The sequence below is a fragment of the Heteronotia binoei genome, chromosome 1 (genome assembly GCF_032191835.1).
Source record: "Heteronotia binoei isolate CCM8104 ecotype False Entrance Well chromosome 1, APGP_CSIRO_Hbin_v1, whole genome shotgun sequence".
NCBI classification, from domain to species: domain Eukaryota; kingdom Metazoa; phylum Chordata; class Lepidosauria; order Squamata; family Gekkonidae; genus Heteronotia; species Heteronotia binoei.
The window spans coordinates 97,692,073-97,712,464 of NC_083223.1; the positions used below are offsets into that span (position 1 = coordinate 97,692,073).

General features: G+C 39.4%; 1 protein-coding gene across 1 annotated transcript in view; it reads left to right on the plus strand.

Moving 5' to 3' along the window:
• QRSL1 (glutaminyl-tRNA amidotransferase subunit QRSL1) overlaps positions 1 to 13,299 on the plus strand; it is a 27,775-nt gene extending 14,476 nt beyond the window's left edge. The window contains exons 7-11 of the mRNA XM_060237669.1: positions 651 to 763; positions 1,865 to 2,057; positions 10,883 to 11,000; positions 12,195 to 12,400; positions 12,767 to 13,299. Of these exons, the coding sequence (XP_060093652.1) occupies positions 651 to 763; positions 1,865 to 2,057; positions 10,883 to 11,000; positions 12,195 to 12,400; positions 12,767 to 12,978 (842 nt within the window). The 3' untranslated portion in view covers positions 12,979 to 13,299. The remainder of the gene's footprint in view (positions 1 to 650; positions 764 to 1,864; positions 2,058 to 10,882; positions 11,001 to 12,194; positions 12,401 to 12,766) is intronic.
• The last annotated feature ends 7,093 nt before the right edge of the window (positions 13,300 to 20,392 follow it).

Below are 20,392 nucleotides of genomic sequence, written 5' to 3' on the forward strand. Positions count from 1 at the left end.
AGAGTACCGGATCCGTTTCAAGGTGTTAGTTTTGACTTTTAAGACCTTGCGCTGCCTGGGACCAACATACCTGGGACCGTCTCCTCCCATATACGCCCCAGAGGTCACTTCGTTCGACCTCCCAAGATCTTCTGATAGTCCCGACTCAAGAGATGCCCGTTTTGCCTCTACCAGGGCCAGGACTTTCTCAGTCCTGACCCCAACCTGGTGGAAGCAGCTCCCTGTGGAGATCCAGGCCCTCCCTGGCTTGCTGGCCTTTCATAGGGCCTGCAAAACGGAGCTGTTCCGCCAGGTCTTTGGATGAGGCAGTGGGCATCTATTTATCGATCGATTGGCCTCCCCCCTACTGCTCTGCTGCTCTACTGCACTACTGTACTGTGATGCTGTATTGCAGTACTACTTTGTGCTATACCACCTTGCTATCATGTTGCTGAATCATCTTGCTGCACTTTGATGAATGTTGAAATTGGTTTTATTATGATTTTATTGTGATTTTATTTCTATTTGCTGTACTCTGCTCTGAGCCCCCAGTGGGGGAATGGGCAGAATATAAATAAACTAATAATAAAAATAAAAATAATTTTTAAAAGTAGTTTAATGCCAGTAGTGGATTCTTTTCGGGAGCTGACCAGTTTCTTTGCTTCTTTCAGGAGTACTTGGTGGGCATGATCCAAAAGACTCAACCACAGTACAGGATCCCTTTCATCCCTTTCAAATACCCAGTATTACGGATACCAGTCAACTCTGCATAGGCATACCAAAGGTGACTTTAAACAGTTGGTCATTGGCAGGGGCAAATGAGCTGGTACCCGAACAAATTTTTACTGGTGTTCTAATTCGTATTGCAAGGGCAGCCAGCATGGTATAGCCTGATCTCATCCAATCTTGGAAGCTAAGCGAGGTTGGTGCTTGGATGGTAGACTGCCAAGGAAGAGACTGCAGGGTAAGGTGCTGGCAAACCACCTTTGCTTCTCACTTGCCTTGAAGACCCTTTGCTGGAGTCGCCATAAGTCGTTTGTGACTCAAGGGCACTTACATACATAATCCATTTGACTGAGATACTTTTTATTCTGAAGAAACAGCCCATTCACTCACTGAGGTGAGTGATCTTGAATACTTTATTCCTCAGCATCTAATTCAATACATCCCACCCCAAAAAATAGCAGGAAAAATAATCGCCCCCAAACTACTACACTGTAAGCAGAATGTTGGTCTGAACAGTCATATATATTTTTTCGTACTTTTATGTGAAACAATAAGTGAGCATTTTTGTTTTGAAGTAACATTTATTCAAGAATAATTTGTGGAGGCAAAAACACTCCTCCTGTGTCTTGACCATCACTGAATGCAGAACGGGCCTTGCACAGTGCATCTATTAGAATGCAAAGTGTCACGTTGCTTCACACCTTTCCATCAGTCTGCCCTTGGATCTTTGCAGAGCTGTAACTGACAACTCTAGCTTTTCTTTTATTGATGAGCTCCCTGCCAATGTTTATGCCCTTGCTCATCATTCCAGGTCTTTGGGCTAGAATTGCTGTGACTCATCTCAGTCTCATTCCCAAATGACTCACAAAGGTATGTGGTCCTCTGAAGCAAGCCTCATTTTGGCACTGAGTCTATAACTAGAATTGATTGGGCAGACAGTGTCCTAAGTGGCTGCCAAAGGAAAGACAGTTCCATAATAATTAAAGAGAGATCCGCGGTTTAGAGAAAAAGAATTTGGCCTCCTGAGTTTTCTTTGACATACTACAGAACAACTTGAGTATTTTTAGAGCAACTTAAGTATTTTTTTTCACCACAGTGTGGATGAGCACAGTAAAATATTCAGAAAGATGGTTAATGACATTGTATTTTTCTTCCCAAGGAATACAATGCACCGGGTATGTCGAGTGAAACACTTGCCGTGTGGTCCAAAGCAGCTGGCCTCTTTGAGAAAGCAGGCGCCAAAGTGGTTGAAATTAGTCTGCCCCATACTTGTTACTCAATTGTCTGTTACCATGTGTTGTGTGCAGCTGAAGTAGCATCAAACATGGCCCGATTTGATGGCCTTGAGTATGGTAAGGCTTGTTTTCAGCAAATGTTAAGTTTTGTTTAAGATAAGTTCATTTCCAACCATAGTTAGGCAACTAGGTAATGTAAACTTTATCTTGGATCTTGCATAGATTGCCACAAATGTGTGTGTGGGATGATTTTTGTCAGTGGGCCCCCATTAGAGTTGCCAGCTCTAAGTTGTGAAACACCTGGATATTTAGGGGGCAGATCCTAAGGAGGGGAGGGATTTCAGTGAGCTAGAATTCCATAGAGCCCACCTTCCAAAGCAGCCATTTTCTCCAGGTGGATTAATCTATGTCACCTGCAGACTGGTTGTAATCCCAGGACATCTCCAGCCACCACCTGGAGATTGGCAACCTAGCCACTATCTGAGAGGAGCAGCGATTTAGTCTGAATCAGGGAAAAATAGCTCCTCCTCACGTGCCCATGGCAAGCTACGCAGGATCCAAACCAACTGGGATGTAATATTACAACTTAGCTCTGAGGGTCATAATAATAAGACTACGTTGTTGTGTCTCTGCAGCTGGTCCCATATTTCTTGTTTCCACCCCCTGCTTCCACCATTATCCTACTATCTTTTCCTTTCCTACTATCTTTTCTTTTCTTTCAAAAACTGGTTATTCTGTGATACCATGTTCATGTAAACAAAAGAAGCAGGGCTGACTGGAATACAGGACCAGCAGCCTCCAAAAGCAGCAAACAAAGTAGACATCCAATGGGAAACTTCAGAGTTGTGGGTGAGATACTTCCTTGCTATGTAATTGAACATTGCTGGTCTGTGTTATTCATTATCACAATCAAGTGTCCTTAGTGGCTAGATCTGCAAGTAGAAGCGACATGTTTAATACAATTAAATGCAATCACGTTTGCATGATTTAAGCTGCAGCTCTTTAACACATTTTAGAAATGTTTTCGCATGACGGACAGACACAAAAATGAGTGGTGTTCGCCTGGCTTCTGGTTAGCTCATAGCTTAGGTCAACATGATCAGCAGCTGCCTAAATCCTGCAAAGCCCTTAATGCAGTCCCTCATCTTTACTCTTTGTGCAGCTTCACATTTTAAACTGAAGTTTCCAAGAAGGTGCACTAAGAATATAAATGGCAGTTTCCTTCTGGAATGAAATAAGTCCTTTGCTTAGGAGAATACACCGTGCATCTTAGGAGCAGATAGGAGCCTCTAGTGTGGTTGTGAGTTTGTTGCATATTTTATGGAAATGATTGGTTCTGAGGATGGCAGACAAACAAGACCTCCACCCTGCAGAGTTGGGGGTGAAAATGAGTTACAGTGCCAAGGTGCTACTCGCTCTCTTTTTAAAAAAAGCAACTAAGTGCATTTTGGGAGGAGCCAGTGGCTCAGTGGTAGAACATCTGCTTGGCATGCAGAAGGTCTCAGGTTCACTTCCTGGGATCTCCATTTAAAAAGGATCAAGTAGCAGGTGATGTAAAAGACCTCAGCCCAAGACCATGGAGAGCCACTGCAGTCAGAGTAAGCAATACTGACCTTGATGGACCATTGGTCTAATTCAATATTAAGTAGATTCATGTGTTCATATTAGCATAAAAGCACAGATTATTGCATAGCAATAGCAGTGCAAAGACTGGTGATCTGATACAGGGTTGATTGGTTAAGCTATGCAAGGTGTTGTTCAGTTGAAGTCAAGCCACAGTGTGTAGGAGTCTGTATTAAGGAAAAAACCCTCGTGTTGCTTGTATATCACTGTCTGAGTCACAGATCACAGCATGTAACCAGTTGTCTGGATTAAATGCGGATTCATTGATGATATCAGAAGTGCACTTTGCACCTCAGTGAGGCATCTTCTCTGAAATGCATTTTAGCCAAAGAAAGATTAAATCTGCATCAAAACCTCTTTAGCTTCCTGGGAAATCTCTCACTGACTTCAGTTGGTGGGTGTGGGTTCTGTCTTTCTTTAGTATTATCATTATTTCTGGGAACGTGTCTTTATTATGAAAGAATTGTTGTTGCAGCTGTGTCCTTAGAAGAGCATGCTCTGCAGCACAGAGTACATGCATTGTTCAGCTCTATTGTTAGTTTGTACTCAAGGTCAGTTGGTGAGGGAAAACAATGTTATTGAAATAACCCTGAACTTCTTGTTGCAAAGAATAGGAGAGGGAATCAGGTAACTCTCCTCATACAGTCTCTTGAATTGTAGTCCTGTTCACAGACCATGGCTCCTGTTTGGTGCTCCTGTATTTCCCAGTGCCAGCCCACCTGAAATATTGTACTCAGGCATCTCAACTCCTACAGGCTGTTTCCAAGCAGTTTATCAGATTAACCAATATGAGTAAATCCATCTAATTTGAAACATAGATATCAAAACATAAATAATGCTGTCATAGTGGTGCATGATCATGGAGAACTGAATTTTTACAACTTCCGGGGGAGGAAAATGTCAAGCTGAGCTGCTTCTCATAACGGGAGCAGGTTGGAGCTTCTGTTCGGGGTAGTGGAAGGCAATTTAATGCCTACTGCCTACTTTTCTCAGTTAGAGATTAGTCCAAGATATGCACAGGAAACTTAGGAGATTTATCTTGGCTAAAAGGGAGTCCCAGGGGGGCTCCTTTGAGGGGTCTCCGGGAAGAGTTGCATTTTCATCATCTGCAGAAGCTTTCAGAGTCATTTATTTGACATAAGCTCGACAGGATCCTAACCTTCTTGGACTTTGCTAAACATCTAAAGCTTTGAAAGACCGGTGAGAACTTGGATAATTGGAAGAGAAGGTACAGATTACTATGTTTCATTCCGGAACTATTTACTGCTTAATGGAATAAATTTAAAAGGTGGGAAAGGAAAATCTAGAAAGTCTGGAAGAAGAAGGGAGGAAGAGATGAAATTTGGACTTTATAAATATAAAGGACAGTGTTAAAAAGAGCTAAAAAGTGGAAACGAATTTATTGTTTAGTCTACTTGCGGTTTTGAAAAAAGAGCACCATCGTCACATCGTCACAGACCTGCAGCACATTCAAGCAAGACAGGAAGTACGTCAAGTATCGTGAGATCTCCTTTCCAGTGTGAATGAGACTTCGTGGCAACAAAAGCAGGAAGTAGCGGAAGGAAAACCTACTCTAGGAATTTATTACCATTGAGAAACATCGGCAGCCATTGCTGGGAGGTCAAAATATAAAAAATGTTTTTAAAGAATTCGGGACATTAAAAATTGTTGGAGTTAACTGAGAAGAGGGTAAGAAGATAAAATACTATTGGTCATATTATTTGTGTGGACCTTGGATGTTTTTAAAAGGGGGGAAAAACTGTAGGGAGCAGTAAAAAGTTTTAAAAACTTTAAAAGTAAATATCTTGACTTTGGGAACTCTGAGGACGGCGAAATTGGGCTTGTTGTGAAGGGCAAGTCCTACTCTTTTGAACCTGATAGTTGAATTGGAAATTGGTGAGGTCCAAATTTTCACTGTTTTTTAAATGTCTGAACATAAGCAGCCCCGTACAAGGGCTACTTCATTAGAATAAATGCAGGAGGAGGCAATGGAGGCCAGAATGATGAAAAGGGTGAGAGAGATGATAAATGAATCAAAAAAAGAAATTATTGCAGAGATTAAAGAAGACATGGAAGATCTCAGAAAGGAAACTGAGGAAACGTCTAAGAAAGTGCAGAAGGTAGAAGGCAGAATGAATGTATATGATTCCACCTTGTTGAAAATGCAAGAAAAAGTGACAATCCATGACTGCAAATTGATGGAGACTCAGATACGTCTGAGAGGAGTACCTGAAAAGGAGGACGGTGATTTAAAAGAATTTATAATAAAAATAATGGCAGAATTTTTAGAGGAAAACCCTGAAAGACTAAAACATGTATGATTATTTGTATAGAGTGAACTCACTTTATGCCAAAAAAGATAAAGATGGAAGATTTGTAGCAGTCGAGACAATATTAAATGGAAAAAAAAGTCGTTATTGGGATTGTATCCGCCTAATGGTGCAAAGGATGCTTTTTAAAAAGACATTATACAACAGCTTGATTAACTGATTTATGACCAAGTTTTGTTAATGGGGGATTTTAATGGAACAGTTAAGAAATCATTGGACAGGTCTGGAGGGGGAAAAAATCAGCAAAGAAGGAAAATTGCCAAAGTCTTTTTTTGAATTGGTCAAACAAGAAAATTTGGCAGATATATGGAGGAAATTTAACCCTGAAGTTCGGGACTATACTTTTTTTTCAGCAAGACACAAAACTTTTTCCAGAATTAAAATATTGTGGGGAACTAAAGATTTAGGTCTTATAACAAGGAAAATAGAGATTTTACCCAAAATTGGGGCTGATCATAACCCAATAATGTGGATTACAAAATTGTCTAAGTTGAGAAGATGGAGATTGAATGAAGATTTGCTACAGAATAAAGAAATAGTGACATATCTAGAAAATGAAACTAAAGCTTTCTTTCAAATGAATGACAAAGAGGATATAGAATTTCAGACAGTCTGGGATGCCTGTAAAGCAGTAATGAGAGGAATATTGATTACTTTGAATAATAAAGATAAGAGAGCAAAAGAAAAACAGTTGTTGGACATTCAAAATGAAATAAAGAAAAAAGAAGGGGAGTTGAGAAAAAGGCCAGGGAAAAAGAAACTTATAAGGGAAATTACAGTATTACAAACGCAAATGAGACATTTGTTAAATAAAGAATTGGAATGGAACTTGAAAAGACTGCAGCAGAAATCTTTTGAGGGAGCAAATAAACCTGGAAAGTATTTGGCTTGGCAACTGAAGGAAAAGAGAGAAAATAAAATTATTAATAAAATTGTGGTAGATGGAAGAGAGGTGGTTACCCAAGAGGGAATAAAAAGAGAATTTTTAAGTACTATGCCAAGTTGTTTAAAGGTGTTAAAGAAAGAAAAGATGGATGAGGATTTACAAAAGATAAAAATAGAACCCTTAACTGAAAACTTGCGAAAAGTTTTGAATTATCCAATTGAAAAAATAGAAGTTGAAGCAGCAATTAATGCAATAAAAATGGGAAAGCACCTGGGCCAGATGGATATACGGCTAAATATTTTAAAACCTTTAAAGAAGAGTTAACACCGAAATTGCAGAAGTTGATGAACATGATAAGAACAAAAGGGAAAATACCAAACACATGGAAGGAAGCTGTTATTTCGTTGATACCTAAGGAAGATAGAGATGTCACGAATGTAAAAAATTACAGACCAATTTCGCTATTAAATAATGACTATAAAATATATACAAGAATCTTGGCAGAACGGTTTAAACAACATTTGATAAATTTTATAAAGGAAGATCAAGTGGGGTTTCTTCCCAAAAGGCAAATGAGACAATATCAGAACTGTTGTAAATATTGTAGAATATTATGAAAGACATCCAGAAAAGGAAGTAGCATTATTCTTTGTGGATGCAGAGAAAGCATTTGACAATTTAAACTGGGACTTTATGTTTGCATTAATGGAGAAAATGGAGCTGGGAGAAAGCTTTATAAGAATGATATAAGCAATATATACTGAAAAACTTGCAAGGCTATGTATAAATGCAGATCTTACAAAAGATATGATAATCAGCAAAGGTACAAGACAAGGTTGTCCACTTTCCCCATTGTTGTTTATAACGACTCTTGAAATATTACTGATGCAGATCCAAGAAGAAAAAGAAATAGAAGGATTAAAAATAAAAGGATTTACTTACAAATATAGAGCATTTGCAGATGATATAATGTTTATAAATGAAAACCCCATACAAGTCACACCTTTGTTGTTAGCCAAAATACAAGAATATGGGGAGTTGACGAGACTTTGTATTAATAAAGAAAAATCAAAACTTCTATGCAAAAATATGCAAACAAATAAGCAACAAGAATTGCAGAGACTAATGGGCCGTGAAGTCACCTCCAAGATAAAATATTTAGGTGTGGAGATAACAATGAAGAATATTGATCTGTTTAAAAATAATTACGAGAAGCTATGGCGTAAAATGGATGGAGATATGTTAAAATGGAATAAACTTAATTTGTCACTGCTGGGTAGAATAGCTGCAATTAAAATGAATATTCTACCAAGAATAATGTATTTGTTTCAAACTATTCCCATTGTGAAAGATAGTAAACAATTTGATAAATGGCGAAGGAAAATTTCAGAATTTGTGTGGGCTGGGAAGAAACCAAGGCTCAAAATGAAAATTTTGACAGATGCAAAAGAGAGAGGTGGATTTCAACTACCAAATTTAAAATTATATCAGGAAGCAGTTTGTTTAGTGTGGATAAAAGAATGGATAATGCTGTTAAACAAAAAACTCTTAGTGCTGGAAGTTCACGGAAATAAATTTGGCTGGCATGCGTATTTGTATTATGGAAAAAAGATGGACGGTTTTTTCTCTCACCATTACATAAGAAATAATTTGCTAAATACATGGATGAAATATAGGAAATATGGAGATGAGAGAAGACCATTATGGATAGTGCCAACTGAAGTAATAAAAATAACAGCTGAGATAGGTGAAGAAAAGTGGTTGTCATATAATCAATTATTAAAAATACAAAGTGGCAAAATAGAATTGAAAACTGCTGAAGAGTTGAATAATAAATATGATTGGTTCTAAATGCAACAAATAAAGAGCTTGGTGGATAATTATATCAAAACTGAAGGAATAAGAAAAGAACAAACAGAAATAGAAAAAGTTCTGCTTGGAGATAATGAAAAATTAATTTCAAAAATATATAAATTACTTTTAAAATGGTCTACGGAGGATGAAGTAGTGAAATCTCAAATGATTAAATGGTCAATTAATGTAAATAAAGAAATACAGATGGAAACTTGGGAATACTTGTGGAAGAATTCTATGAAGCTTTTGACGTGTCATAGTATTAAAGAGAACTGTTTTAAAATGATGTTTAGATGGTATATGACTCCTAAAAATTGGCAAAGATGAACAATAAGATGCCAGACAGATGTTGGAAATGTAAAAAACATGATGGTTCTTTCTACCATATGTGGTGGACTTGTGAAAGAGCAAAAAAGTATTGGCAGATGATTCAGCAAGAAATTTCTAAGAAAGTTGCAGAGACTTTTCTGTTAAGATTACAAATGGAAAAATTTTCAAAAGAAGATAGAACTGTAATTTGGTACTTGCTTTCAGCTGCTAGGACATTATATGTGCAGTTGTGGAAGCAAGAAAAAATACTAGAGAAATGGGATTGGATTATAAAAGTTATGACATGGAGTGAAATGGACAAATTAACAAGAATATTAAGAGACTATGATTTAGAAGTTTTTAAGACAGAGTGGAAAAAAGTTTAGAAGATATGTAGAAAAAGAGTGGAAAATAAAAGGACATTGGACAATTTTTGATAATGATTAAGTTTAAAAAAAAAGAATATAAAATTTTGTTTTAATAGTTAAGGGTACCTTTAAATACTTGCATTTTAAGTAAATAACACCGGCGGGGGTCAAGTAATGGGGGGAGGGGTGGGTAGAAAGTAATATATGGGGTAGATAAGATAAGTTTTTAAAGATGTAAGAAATAGATTTATTACCATATGTTACCAATAAAATTGTTTTAATCATAAAGAGAACTGAATTTTTATGCCTGTTTAGCTCCACTCCATATCTTGTTGGTAACTGATTGTTTTTGTTGTATTGTATTGTGTTGTATTTGTTAGCCACTTTTGCTGTTCTTAATAGAAAGGCAGAATATAAATCAATTAAGAGCCTGCTGGTTCAGAGTAAGGGTCCATCTAGTCCAGCATCTCAGTCAGGGACCAACCAGGTGTTCCTGAAGGCCTACAGCAGGGCACATGAGCCAATGCATCACTATATTGTTGCCCCTCCCCATCCTAAATGTATGGGCTGGCATAGTAAGTGATCCTGAGATAGAAATTATTGTGAGGTAAATGCTGTCTGTGCAGCAGTAATAGACAGGTGTGTTTTAAAATGGCTCTGTGTAGGGCTATTTTCTAATTGTTATGAATGTAAGTAATCTTAGGAGTCTGTTGAACAGAAATATAAAACTATCTCTGTAAATCCATATTTGTGATGGATATTGGAATAGCCATTAACTTCAGATTTCAGGAACAGTGCAAAAGCCAGTTACAGGCTGCACTCAAGGTCACAAAGTTCATGCAGCTAGTGCAAATATGTATAGTGCTTAACTGGATTGCTTTACCAGAAACCAAGCTTTTTAGAAAATATCCACAAATCATCACAGCATTTCCACTTTCCTCTGATAACTACCATCACTTAAAGAATGTTTTCCGTTTCCACTTATATGGCAAGCTTGCACTACTAGTTAATATCTATCAAATTTCTAATTCTGCAGGTAGTTATTTTTAATATATACAGTCCTGCCAATATCAGTAGGCTACTTCAGTATGTGTTTTCTCATTGTAGGAGCAAGGGGTGTAATTCTAGCAGGAGCTCCTTTGCATATTAAGCCACATACCCCTGATGTAGCCAATCCTCTAGGAGTTTACAAAGGGTTTTTTGTAAGCTCTTGGAGGATTGGCCACATCAGGGATGTGTGGCCGAATATGCAAAGGAACTCCTGCTAGAATTCCACCCCTGGTAGGAGCAATACACAGTAAATTCTAGAACATCAGTAAGAATATTCCAGCATATGTGGAAGCATATATAGTATGACAACCTGATTCCCTGGCTAGCTACATCAAACACCAGCTGATGGAATCCATAGTTGTAACTTCTAAGCCATTCTGCCAAGGAAGAATCAGGATGCTGTAGCATTTAGCTGTATGCAACAGCAGTGATACACTCTAGTGATTTCTGTTGTTTATTCATGAGGTAATTTTGAATGGCTCTAGGACATGTTCCCAAATCTCTGGTGACTTTTATTTTTAGGACATCGCAACAGTACTGACAAGTCTACTGAAGCTTTGTATGCAGCAACACGCCGGGAAGGCTTTAATGATGTTGTAAGGGGAAGAATTTTATCAGGAAACTATTTCTTACTAAAACAGTAAGTTCAGCACATTCTACAGCTCAGATTTATAAAGCCAGCATTTTATTTGTTGTGCAGTTAAGGATGAAATTACTCATGCTGGACAGTTTTTTCCACCTAGTTAAGGCAATATTATTATTGCTGATACTGCCATAGCTGCAGTATACAGCAAAACAGTATTTCCTAAAATTCTGCATAATCTAATATGTGGCTTGTGGTTTTCTTACAACACTGTCTCTTAGCTGGGAGCTTATTGTTGCTTTCACTTAATTTAAAGTTTATGTGTGTATATGTATTTTTAAAAGTTTCTTCTGTCTGATAAATAAAATCATTCAGCAGTTTGTTTGGTTTGAATCCTGTATTCAGGTCTCAACTGAAACAAACTTGGGTGTCACTCCCATGCAATTTCATTTAACTGCCCGAGGAGAGACAACTTCTTTAAAGTTAAATTTAGTGCTTCAAGAAACAGAAAAGTACGTTCTATATTTAAGGCTGAATCCTGCAATGGGGGAGGGGCACTGATAGTTACCAGTGTTCCCCACTTTCTTCTCCCCCAGCAATCTCTTCTGACCACGGGAAAGTTAATTAATGGGATCATGGAACCCACACGGGGTAATAGTTATGCAGGTCAGTGGGCTGCAGGAAGGAGGGGAAAGGGAACAAAATTGCTTCCTCTTCTTTCAGAGGAACTGTGCTGATGGAAGAGGGAGCAATTTCACCCTCTTCCCTCTCCTTACTGTAGCCCACTGGCCTGTGAGAATGTTACTCCATGTGGGTTCCACAGTATTCCAGGGCTCAGAAGGGACAGCTTTGGGGGAGGGGAAAGCAGGAAAGATCCACAGATCTTGCACCAGTGGGTCACTGGATCCAGTGCTGGGTATAAAGAGAAATTTGGTTAGCTGTGATGTGAAAACTTACCAGGAATGGGAACTGTGAAATCTGATAATGGCAATGAGCTACAGATGGTGCTGTAGAAAAGCATACAAAAAGACCTTGTGTGTTATGGATGGATGGATAATTTTTGCTGATTAACAATGGGCAGATTGGAGAAAATGCCTTTTCTTGAGCACAGCCTCAGAAGAATTAACTTGCTGTAACTTGGACAGATCCCTATCAGCTTTCATTCGGCTCTAGTACTGGAAGCCTAGCAATCACTTTCCTGCTTTCAGTTTTCAAGGTAGGTTTTTTGTTTGTTTGTTTGTTTCCTTTTAGGAATTATGAAACCTATTTCATTAAAGCCCAGAAAGTGAGAAGACTCATTGCTGCTGATTTTGCAAAAGTCTTCAGTGCTGGTGTTGATGTTCTGCTTACTCCTACTACTCTGAGCAGTGCTGTGCCATACATGGATTTCATCAAAGAAGACAACAGAACCCGAAGCACCCAGGATGACCTTTTCACTCAGGCTGCTAACATGGCTGGTAACAGTTACTGTTTTTCTTTCTGTGCCTTTGTCACTTCCAGTCAGCCATTGTTGTGATTTGGAAGGTTTCAGCTGTGCTGTACAACCTCTGATCCTTTAAAGATGTCCACACTAATTTCCTCAGATGCCACACTGACCAGGGACTTTTTGTTCTCCTGTATCTACTGTCTGATCAGTATACAGAGCTCATAGCACAACTGTATGAAAACAGTTTAGATAGCTTGAAAGTATCCTTCCATTCAGGATTTTGAAACTAATTCTATGAGGTCATTCAGGTCAGGGCAGATAGTTATAGCCTGGACTGTACTATCTACCAATGAGTTATCATCAAATGGTACCACTAAAAGTCTCTCTTGTTTTTCAGGCCTACCAGCTATAAACGTTCCTGCAGCACTCTCTGAAAGAGGCTTGCCAATTGGGCTGCAGTTTATCGGCCGTGCATTCTGTGAGCTGCAGCTTCTCACTGTAGCTAAATGGTTTGAAGAGCAAGTGCAATTCCCTGTGATTCAGCTACAGGAGATAATGGACCAGATTGATACTGTCTCTCAAGAGGAGAAATCAGCATCTTTTCCTTGATCCAAGACTGGAAGTTAATAACTATATAAATGGTAGAGCAGCCTGCTTCTGTGTTCAAAGACTCAAGAATACAATTTCTGAATGAGAGAGAGACTGATTCAAGAAGCAAACACATTAATATGGAGTACAAAGAAAAATCATCAGAGGTCTTTAGAATGCAATTAAGTTTGTATGAGTCTTGGGACTGTAATCAGTTTCTAAATACAATATTTATTCAAGTGCAAGACTAAGTTTCTTCCAGCTGTGACATCAAAAGAAAAAGGGGGTTGTCTTAAATCTGCATACAGATTATGTCCAACAATAAAAATATTTTTGATGTAACGCTTTGGGGCAGGGAAGGTTCTTTTACATTCAGGGTCACATAATTTGAACTACAAGTAACTATCGTGTCTGGGTTTTATGATGGTCAGCCTCCGTGGTTGGAATCTACAACACTTCTGCAGTCAATTTGGCTCAAAGAATGTTCCATTAACCTTAGTATAGAGCAAGGGTGGCCAACGGTAGCTCTGCAGATTTTTTTTTGCCTACAACTCCCATCAGCCCCAGCCAGCATGGCCAATGGCTGGGGCTGATGGGAGTTGTAGGCAAAAAACATCTGGAGAGCTACCGTTGGCCACCCCTGGTATAGAGTATCTCCAAAACTGCCATGTGAGGGTTCCAAAACAGTGAACCTGGGTAGTTTTAGATGACTGCTGTAACTCTGTTCAACACTCATTTTGGGGGGGGGGGGGCAGCGGTTGTATACTTTATAAAATAATTTCTGTTACTTGCATGGTTGGTTTGGTTTCCTTGAGTTCTTCTAGTGTAGAAGAAAGCCAGAAAAGGGTAATATCTAGATAAGTCTTTCCCCCTACTTTGACCTGCTACACACATTTCCCCTACCCTCTTCCACTACAAGGATTGCTGCAGCCACAGTATCATGCTCCGTTGGGGCAGGGTCAGTCATCTGAAGAAAGCACATAAAAGGCTATAGGTAACCAGCATGGTGGTTTTAAAAAAAACTTGTGAATAAATTGCCTAGATTAAGGAGAGTAAAAAAGAGGGATTCAATCTCACTTGGAAATCTCCTGTTATTAAACAAATGACCACAAAGCAATAGCCGTAGGAACACCAGAAAGTTGAGAAGAAGTTTTAATACCATATCCTCTATGCCAGTATCTCTCAGGTGCTTTACTATCAAAAGGTGAGCCAGGAACCATGTTCCACTGAAGCCATGTTTCTTGTATTGCTTTGGTCTTTGTTAAAAAATGTAGAAATTAATTGATCTAACCCAACTTTATCAGAACAACCCAGAGGGCCTTGTAGTATGCCAGGAGGCACAGATTGCTCAAATAACGGATGCTGCTTTCATTGGGCATAACTCTGCCAAACCCACTTAACATTTGGCAATAGAGGAAGACAGGCTCAAACCGAATCTGTCAGTATCAGGGGAACTAACGCCACTGTTCCACTTCCAAGTGTCAGTAGCAAAAGTCAAAGTCTTTAAGTTTTCTAGCCTTGCCTAGATATGAAGCTTTTGCAGTGTGTCCTAATCAAAACAGACCAGACACCAGAGAATGTGCCTCTGAAAAGAGTCATCAGGGAGTGATGTTCATTCTGGAAAGCAGGGGGCAGAGGCCAACTAGTGTTGGTACTCAAAAACCAACTTGTGGACTTAATTTTTTAAAAACAGGATAACCACAGTTCTGATCAAATCCATCTGCTTTTAATTGTTTATAAACTGACTCACTAGGTCATTTTTGCCAAGTGGTAACCAAGAGATTTTTCATATATTAGGGTTCTTGCAACTGAGTCCTTAAGGTGTGATGATGCAATACTTGCTTCCTGTTGGCAAATTTTTTTAGCACTCTGAACACTTGTCATAATATAAATTCACTTCTAACCTCCTTTAATGATTTGGCTTTACATCCTCCCAAGCTCGCCGATCGGCATATTCCAGTTCTAGAGTATGCTGACGACGTGCTTATACTATCCAGGACGCAGATTGGTATGTGAAGGGCCCTTCGCCATCTAACCCAGACCAGCCTGCAGGAAAAGTTGGAAATTAATCTAGATAAAACCAAGGTTTTAGTTTTCGCCAAACGTTTCAAGGCTCATTGCAGGTTTCTAAATGGTAAACCCATTGAGCAAGTAAAAATTATTAAATACCTGGGGGTGATTTTTCATTATCAGGGAAAGCGTTTGGCACATAAGAACTATGTTGCACAATCTGCGCAAAGAACAGCTGATGCCATCTACCGTTTTTATATCTCCAAAGGGGCCAAATTCTTGCCTGCAGCATTAAGGTTGCATACTGCAAAGACCAGGATCCAGTTGCTGTATGGCGCTGAAATTGCCCCTTATTTAACCACCTAGCCGTTGGAGATAGTACAAACTAAACTCCTGCGCAAGCTTCTGTTTGTTCCCAGTTGTGTGCCAAACACTGCCATCAGGTTGGAATCTGGCGTCCCAAGCATCGAGACGTCTATGTGGTTAAACACCCTTTGTTACTTCTTGAAGGTTCTCTCAAAGCCAGGTGGCCTTCCCCATCTGATTTTTTTCGACTCTTTTGTGGGAACTTGGGAGAAAAGGTGTCTAGATCATTTTAGACTCTGTGATCTCTCCCCCTGAGTCCCTAGCAATGATGGAACTGAGGGATGCGAAAGAACTTCTGCGCCTGAGGTTGGTGGAGCTTGAACTGAGATCTGCTAGAGCTAGTCTTTCTGCGCACATTTTCTTAGGGAAGCAAGCCGAAGTACTGTCCCCAGCCAGGTATCTTTTCAACATCACTATCCCAAAATATCGGATAGCTTTCTCAAAAGCACGATTCAACTCACTTTTCAGTGCTTTTGGGACGTTACGCTGGGTACCCATATCTGGAAAGATTGTGCCCCTGCAATTGCAATGAGGTTGAAACAACTCTCCACATTGTTTTGCAGTGCTCTAATTACAATTTCTTGAGGGCAAGATTAATCTCTCTGATTCTTGGGTCCTTGGCGGGCAGGCAGGAGGATGAGCAAATTGCCTTCCTCCTGTCTGACGCTCATTCTGATGTTTCATCTAAGATTGCCCGTTTCTGTTATGCTGCTCAGTTGGAAAGGAGGGAAATTGAGAGTGTAAATCTTGGTTATGAGTTTTAACAATATGTGTAATAGTAGGAGTCAGGAATTTTGTGTAAGAGGTGATGGGTTTGTTTTTATGATTTTGTTTTTGTTTGTATTAAGCTGGTCGGATGACCGTGAATAAAGAACTACTACTACATAACAAAGCAGTCACATGAGAACATGAGCTGTTTCTTGGTAACAGTAATCACTAAGAAAATCTTTTCATTTTCAAAATGCTGCCTTAATTAAATGTAATTCCATCACAGCTGATTGAAAATTGCAATATATGAGCACAACAAAACAGTCCTCTTCTGCTACAGTCCTGAAACTATTAGTTGTGAAAGTAAGTCCTATTAATTTCAATGTAATTTAATTAAAATATGTGTAAAATTGGTATGTAATTTATTTAATGCTATCTACACCTAGCTGATGCAAGCTAGTGAAGAAATTCTGTTTACTCTATGAAACCAGGCCTCTCTGCTACCCTCAGGTTAGGTTTTGGCACCTCTACTGCGATAACATTAGTATTTTTCTTTGGAGCATTTCTTTTAAACCAGCAAAGGGTAGGAAAGAGAACCTTTTTGCTATTCAGTCCTGCAAGAGACCTTTTTAATACTACAGAACTGCAATTTAATAGCCCATTTCAATCTTCAGACATCAAACATATGGGTGGATTTCTTCCAGGTTGGCATGGTAATGTAAGTGGACTCCAGGGCAAAAAAATTCCATTGTTGGGTTGTCTTAACTGTGTGAAGAAGCTGCTAGTCTGTTGTAGCAAAACGGCTGCTCCTGCTTAGACTCACACACCATGTACTTGCAATCCTCCAAACAAAGAACACTACCTGAGGCTTTAGTACTATGAATTGTTGAGTTCAAACTGGACCCCAAAAATATGTTATATTTTGTACCAGTTTCCAAGTGCACAGTGCATGTCATTTTAGGAACTCGTATATACTAATCATGATTTTCCCTGAAAAAAGTGACAACATAGATTTTTATTGGGAAATGAAATGGGATTCAATGCAGTGCAAAATTTCCACTTGTGCCAGAAGTATTCACAGAAATGCAAAAGAAGAGATAGCCACTTGCAATGTCATACTTAAGGTATCTCCTGTGTGTTACCATTTGTGCGAGATCCTGTGCCTCTAATTTCTGGCTCCTTAGAGGGAGGAAAGAGCTACATGTTATGTGAGACATTGTGCAAGCAAAGGTTCATATATGGGAGAAGACAGTCCTTAAGGTATGCTGTTCCCCAACCATATGTGGAAGCTGCCAGTGTGGAAGCTGGCTGCTGCAAGAAACGGGCTGCCGAGACAGAGAGTGGAGCCCCAGCACAGCCGGGGAGGACACGAATATAAACGGGTGAGGTAACCCGACTGTCCTCCCACATTCTGAGACCTCTGGGACACCTAGCCGGGCCCTGGCCCAAACCAGGTCACTAAGCGAGCAGCAGTCATGGCGGGGCGTGGCGGGGCACAGCAGGAGCGTGACAATTTAGTGTTCCCTTAATAACTTGTCCTTTCAATTCTATATTTCTAACTGCTGTATTTATGTTTTATTCAAAATCGGAACTGATTTCATTATGGGTGTTATAATGTTCCATTTTTAATTGTTAGCTTTATTGGTGACCCTGTTTGGGTCAAAAAGCTGCATATTGATTTTGTAAATTTTAAAAAAATGCCACAGACATTACAGACTTAATGCAGTTTGACCTTTGCCTTTTCTTAGGTCCTCATATTGCTAGAAACTCTCCGTGGAAGAAATAATGCATAAATCCACAACATAATTTGCTGTTAAGTCACTGCAACAGTGTTAAACAACTTTTGTGTGGTGGCAGCAATTGGAAGGGTGAGGAACAGATGAAAGCTTCTTACAAAGCTTGTTCCCAGCACTATGGCTCAGAGTTGTTTTTATCCTTAACACAAGTGTGTGTGTTTTTATGAGCAACCCCTGGGATTCTTTAGTGATATGATCTGCCTTGGAGGACTACATTTCCAGAAAGAAATCTCACTTGTTCCTGCAATATATAGCTTCGGGGAGGTGTTGAGTGTATCACGGAACACATTCTCAGTTTTCATGGACGGAAGGAAAGTCCCACAAGGCTTGCCTACCAAAATTAACCATGTATACTAGTACATGCCCCAGAATCCTCTGCAATGCCTAGTTGCTCCATGCTGTGAAGTAGTTCCCTAAAGACAGAAACTATAGGTTAATAAAACTTTTTTTTTAGGTTTCCATCTCAGCATCTCTTATGGATTATTTCACAATAGGGTTTCCTACAGTGCTATAGTGCTGTTAATGTCAGATGCAGGCAATCCATTTTAAGCAAACTGCTGGGGAACAGGAGGTTGCCTCCAAGCTATATAAACTCCCCTTTTTAAAGTGTTGCACTTGTTTGACATTTTCAGGAAACGAACTTATGCATCTGACAGGAAGTCTAGATTTCTTCCACTGCTAGGGTAGCACAAGCCCAAAGGAACCTCTTACAAATATTTCCATTGAATTCAGGAGCAGAGCTGGTCCCAGAGCCAGTGGGCCCCTTCTCAGGCACAGCTATGACGCATGGAGTTTCTGGTGAATGAAATTACAAGACTTCTGAGTTTGCCTTGGCAGCACCATCACACCATTGGAAAGACAGCCATTTTGTACCTTTTTCTCATGCTGCCCTTCCAAGCGGCAACAGGAGTCGGGGGCTACTGTTTGGAGGTCTCCTGGAAGAGCTGGCAGCCTTGCCTCAGAGTCTCAGATCAACAATTCCTAGTCTCAATGCTAGTCCTGTTCAGCAGCGTATACTGCCTAAGTTGTTGTTCTTCTTTTCTAAGGCAAGCTAACCACATAGCCCCCTTTAGGGTCTGCCTTTCACAGAAAAGAAATCATTGTTGTTTTTTTCATGAAGAAAGGTTAAAAGGAACCAGTATCATATTTGCATTCAAATAACAAAGACCATCAATACGGAGGAGTTGTACTTGAGTTAGTGTCTTTCTGTTCTGGCACCATGAAAATTGTTTTCTTCGTTTTATTTCCTGCTCCAAATGAACAAACCTGTTTTTCTGAAGTTCAGATTCATGGGCAGGCCATGAATAGTGCAGATGCCTTTCAGAAGCAGGAAGAAAAATGGCTCTGGCAGGGGTTAATGTATATACTGCTGTCAGGGAATGAAGATTTAAAAGTCAGTAACCATAGCAATCTACAGGCTTATCTCACAGAGGTGTGCAGAATTTCCTTCCTCCTTCCATTCTCACAGAAGGCGCAGACAGTTCATTAAATCGTCACCTATGACTTTTCCAAGCAAACTCATTAACCAAATGTCACATTTCCATGCTGGCCAGCATTCATAAAGTAAATGTGCTAATGAAATACCATCACTCTGAAGCCATTTCAGGACATACTTCAATTTCATTTTAAGATTGGGGTGGGGGATAGCCCTTCAAGTGCCATTTCTCACAACAGCACAGGCCAAAATCATTATCAGCATTTCAAAGTGATGTAGTAGGCTATTCTGCTTGCTTCCAAAATAAGTTGGCTACCTGTTTGGTTGGTAGCCTGGAAAAGTTTAATTGGTTAGGTTTTCTGTTATACAATTTTCAGATGCCACAGTCAGTGAAGTCATACTTAGAATGATATTGGCCAATTTAGAATCTTCATTTCAGATAGGCAAACAAAATACAAGAAAGAGACCCTGCACCAGCACTTCTTTAGATTTATCATTATCTCATCAATATTAATGGATCTCCACAAAAATGGATCATTCTCAGCACCCTGAAACTGCATATTTAGTCATTCCTATATAACACCAATAAGAATTAAACCTGGCTCAAAGAACTATTTTGCTGTGGCTATGTGTTCTTTATTATGGTTCTCCTTTCATACTGAGTCCTAAATTTGTGTGTGTCACCTCTGTCTCCCCTTCCTAATCTACTTGGTCTCTGTCTTTTCTTGCCAGGATACAGGAAAAGCAATGTATCTTCACTTTAAAGGCTCCTCGTTTCTATAGCTTTGAGTCTAACAATTCGATGTATCTGGGAAAAATAGGACTCTATGCTACCAGGACTGGCTCAGTCCTTATCCACACCAGGCAAAAATGTCTAACCTGAACTGATCAAGAGTGAGCAACAGCAGCATTCATACTCGGCTGCTGGACTTTTCATAAACCTTGGCACTCGGCAAATATGTCCTTATTATTCTTGCCTTAAGGCTGCCTCTAGCTCTGAGTAACACTCCCCCCCCCAAAAAAAAAACAGCACCTCTTGTGTAGCAAAAGTAAGGATTCAGTGGAAGAGCTACAAATTAAGAATGGGGTGTCAATATTTACTAGATACCTCCAAATGAAA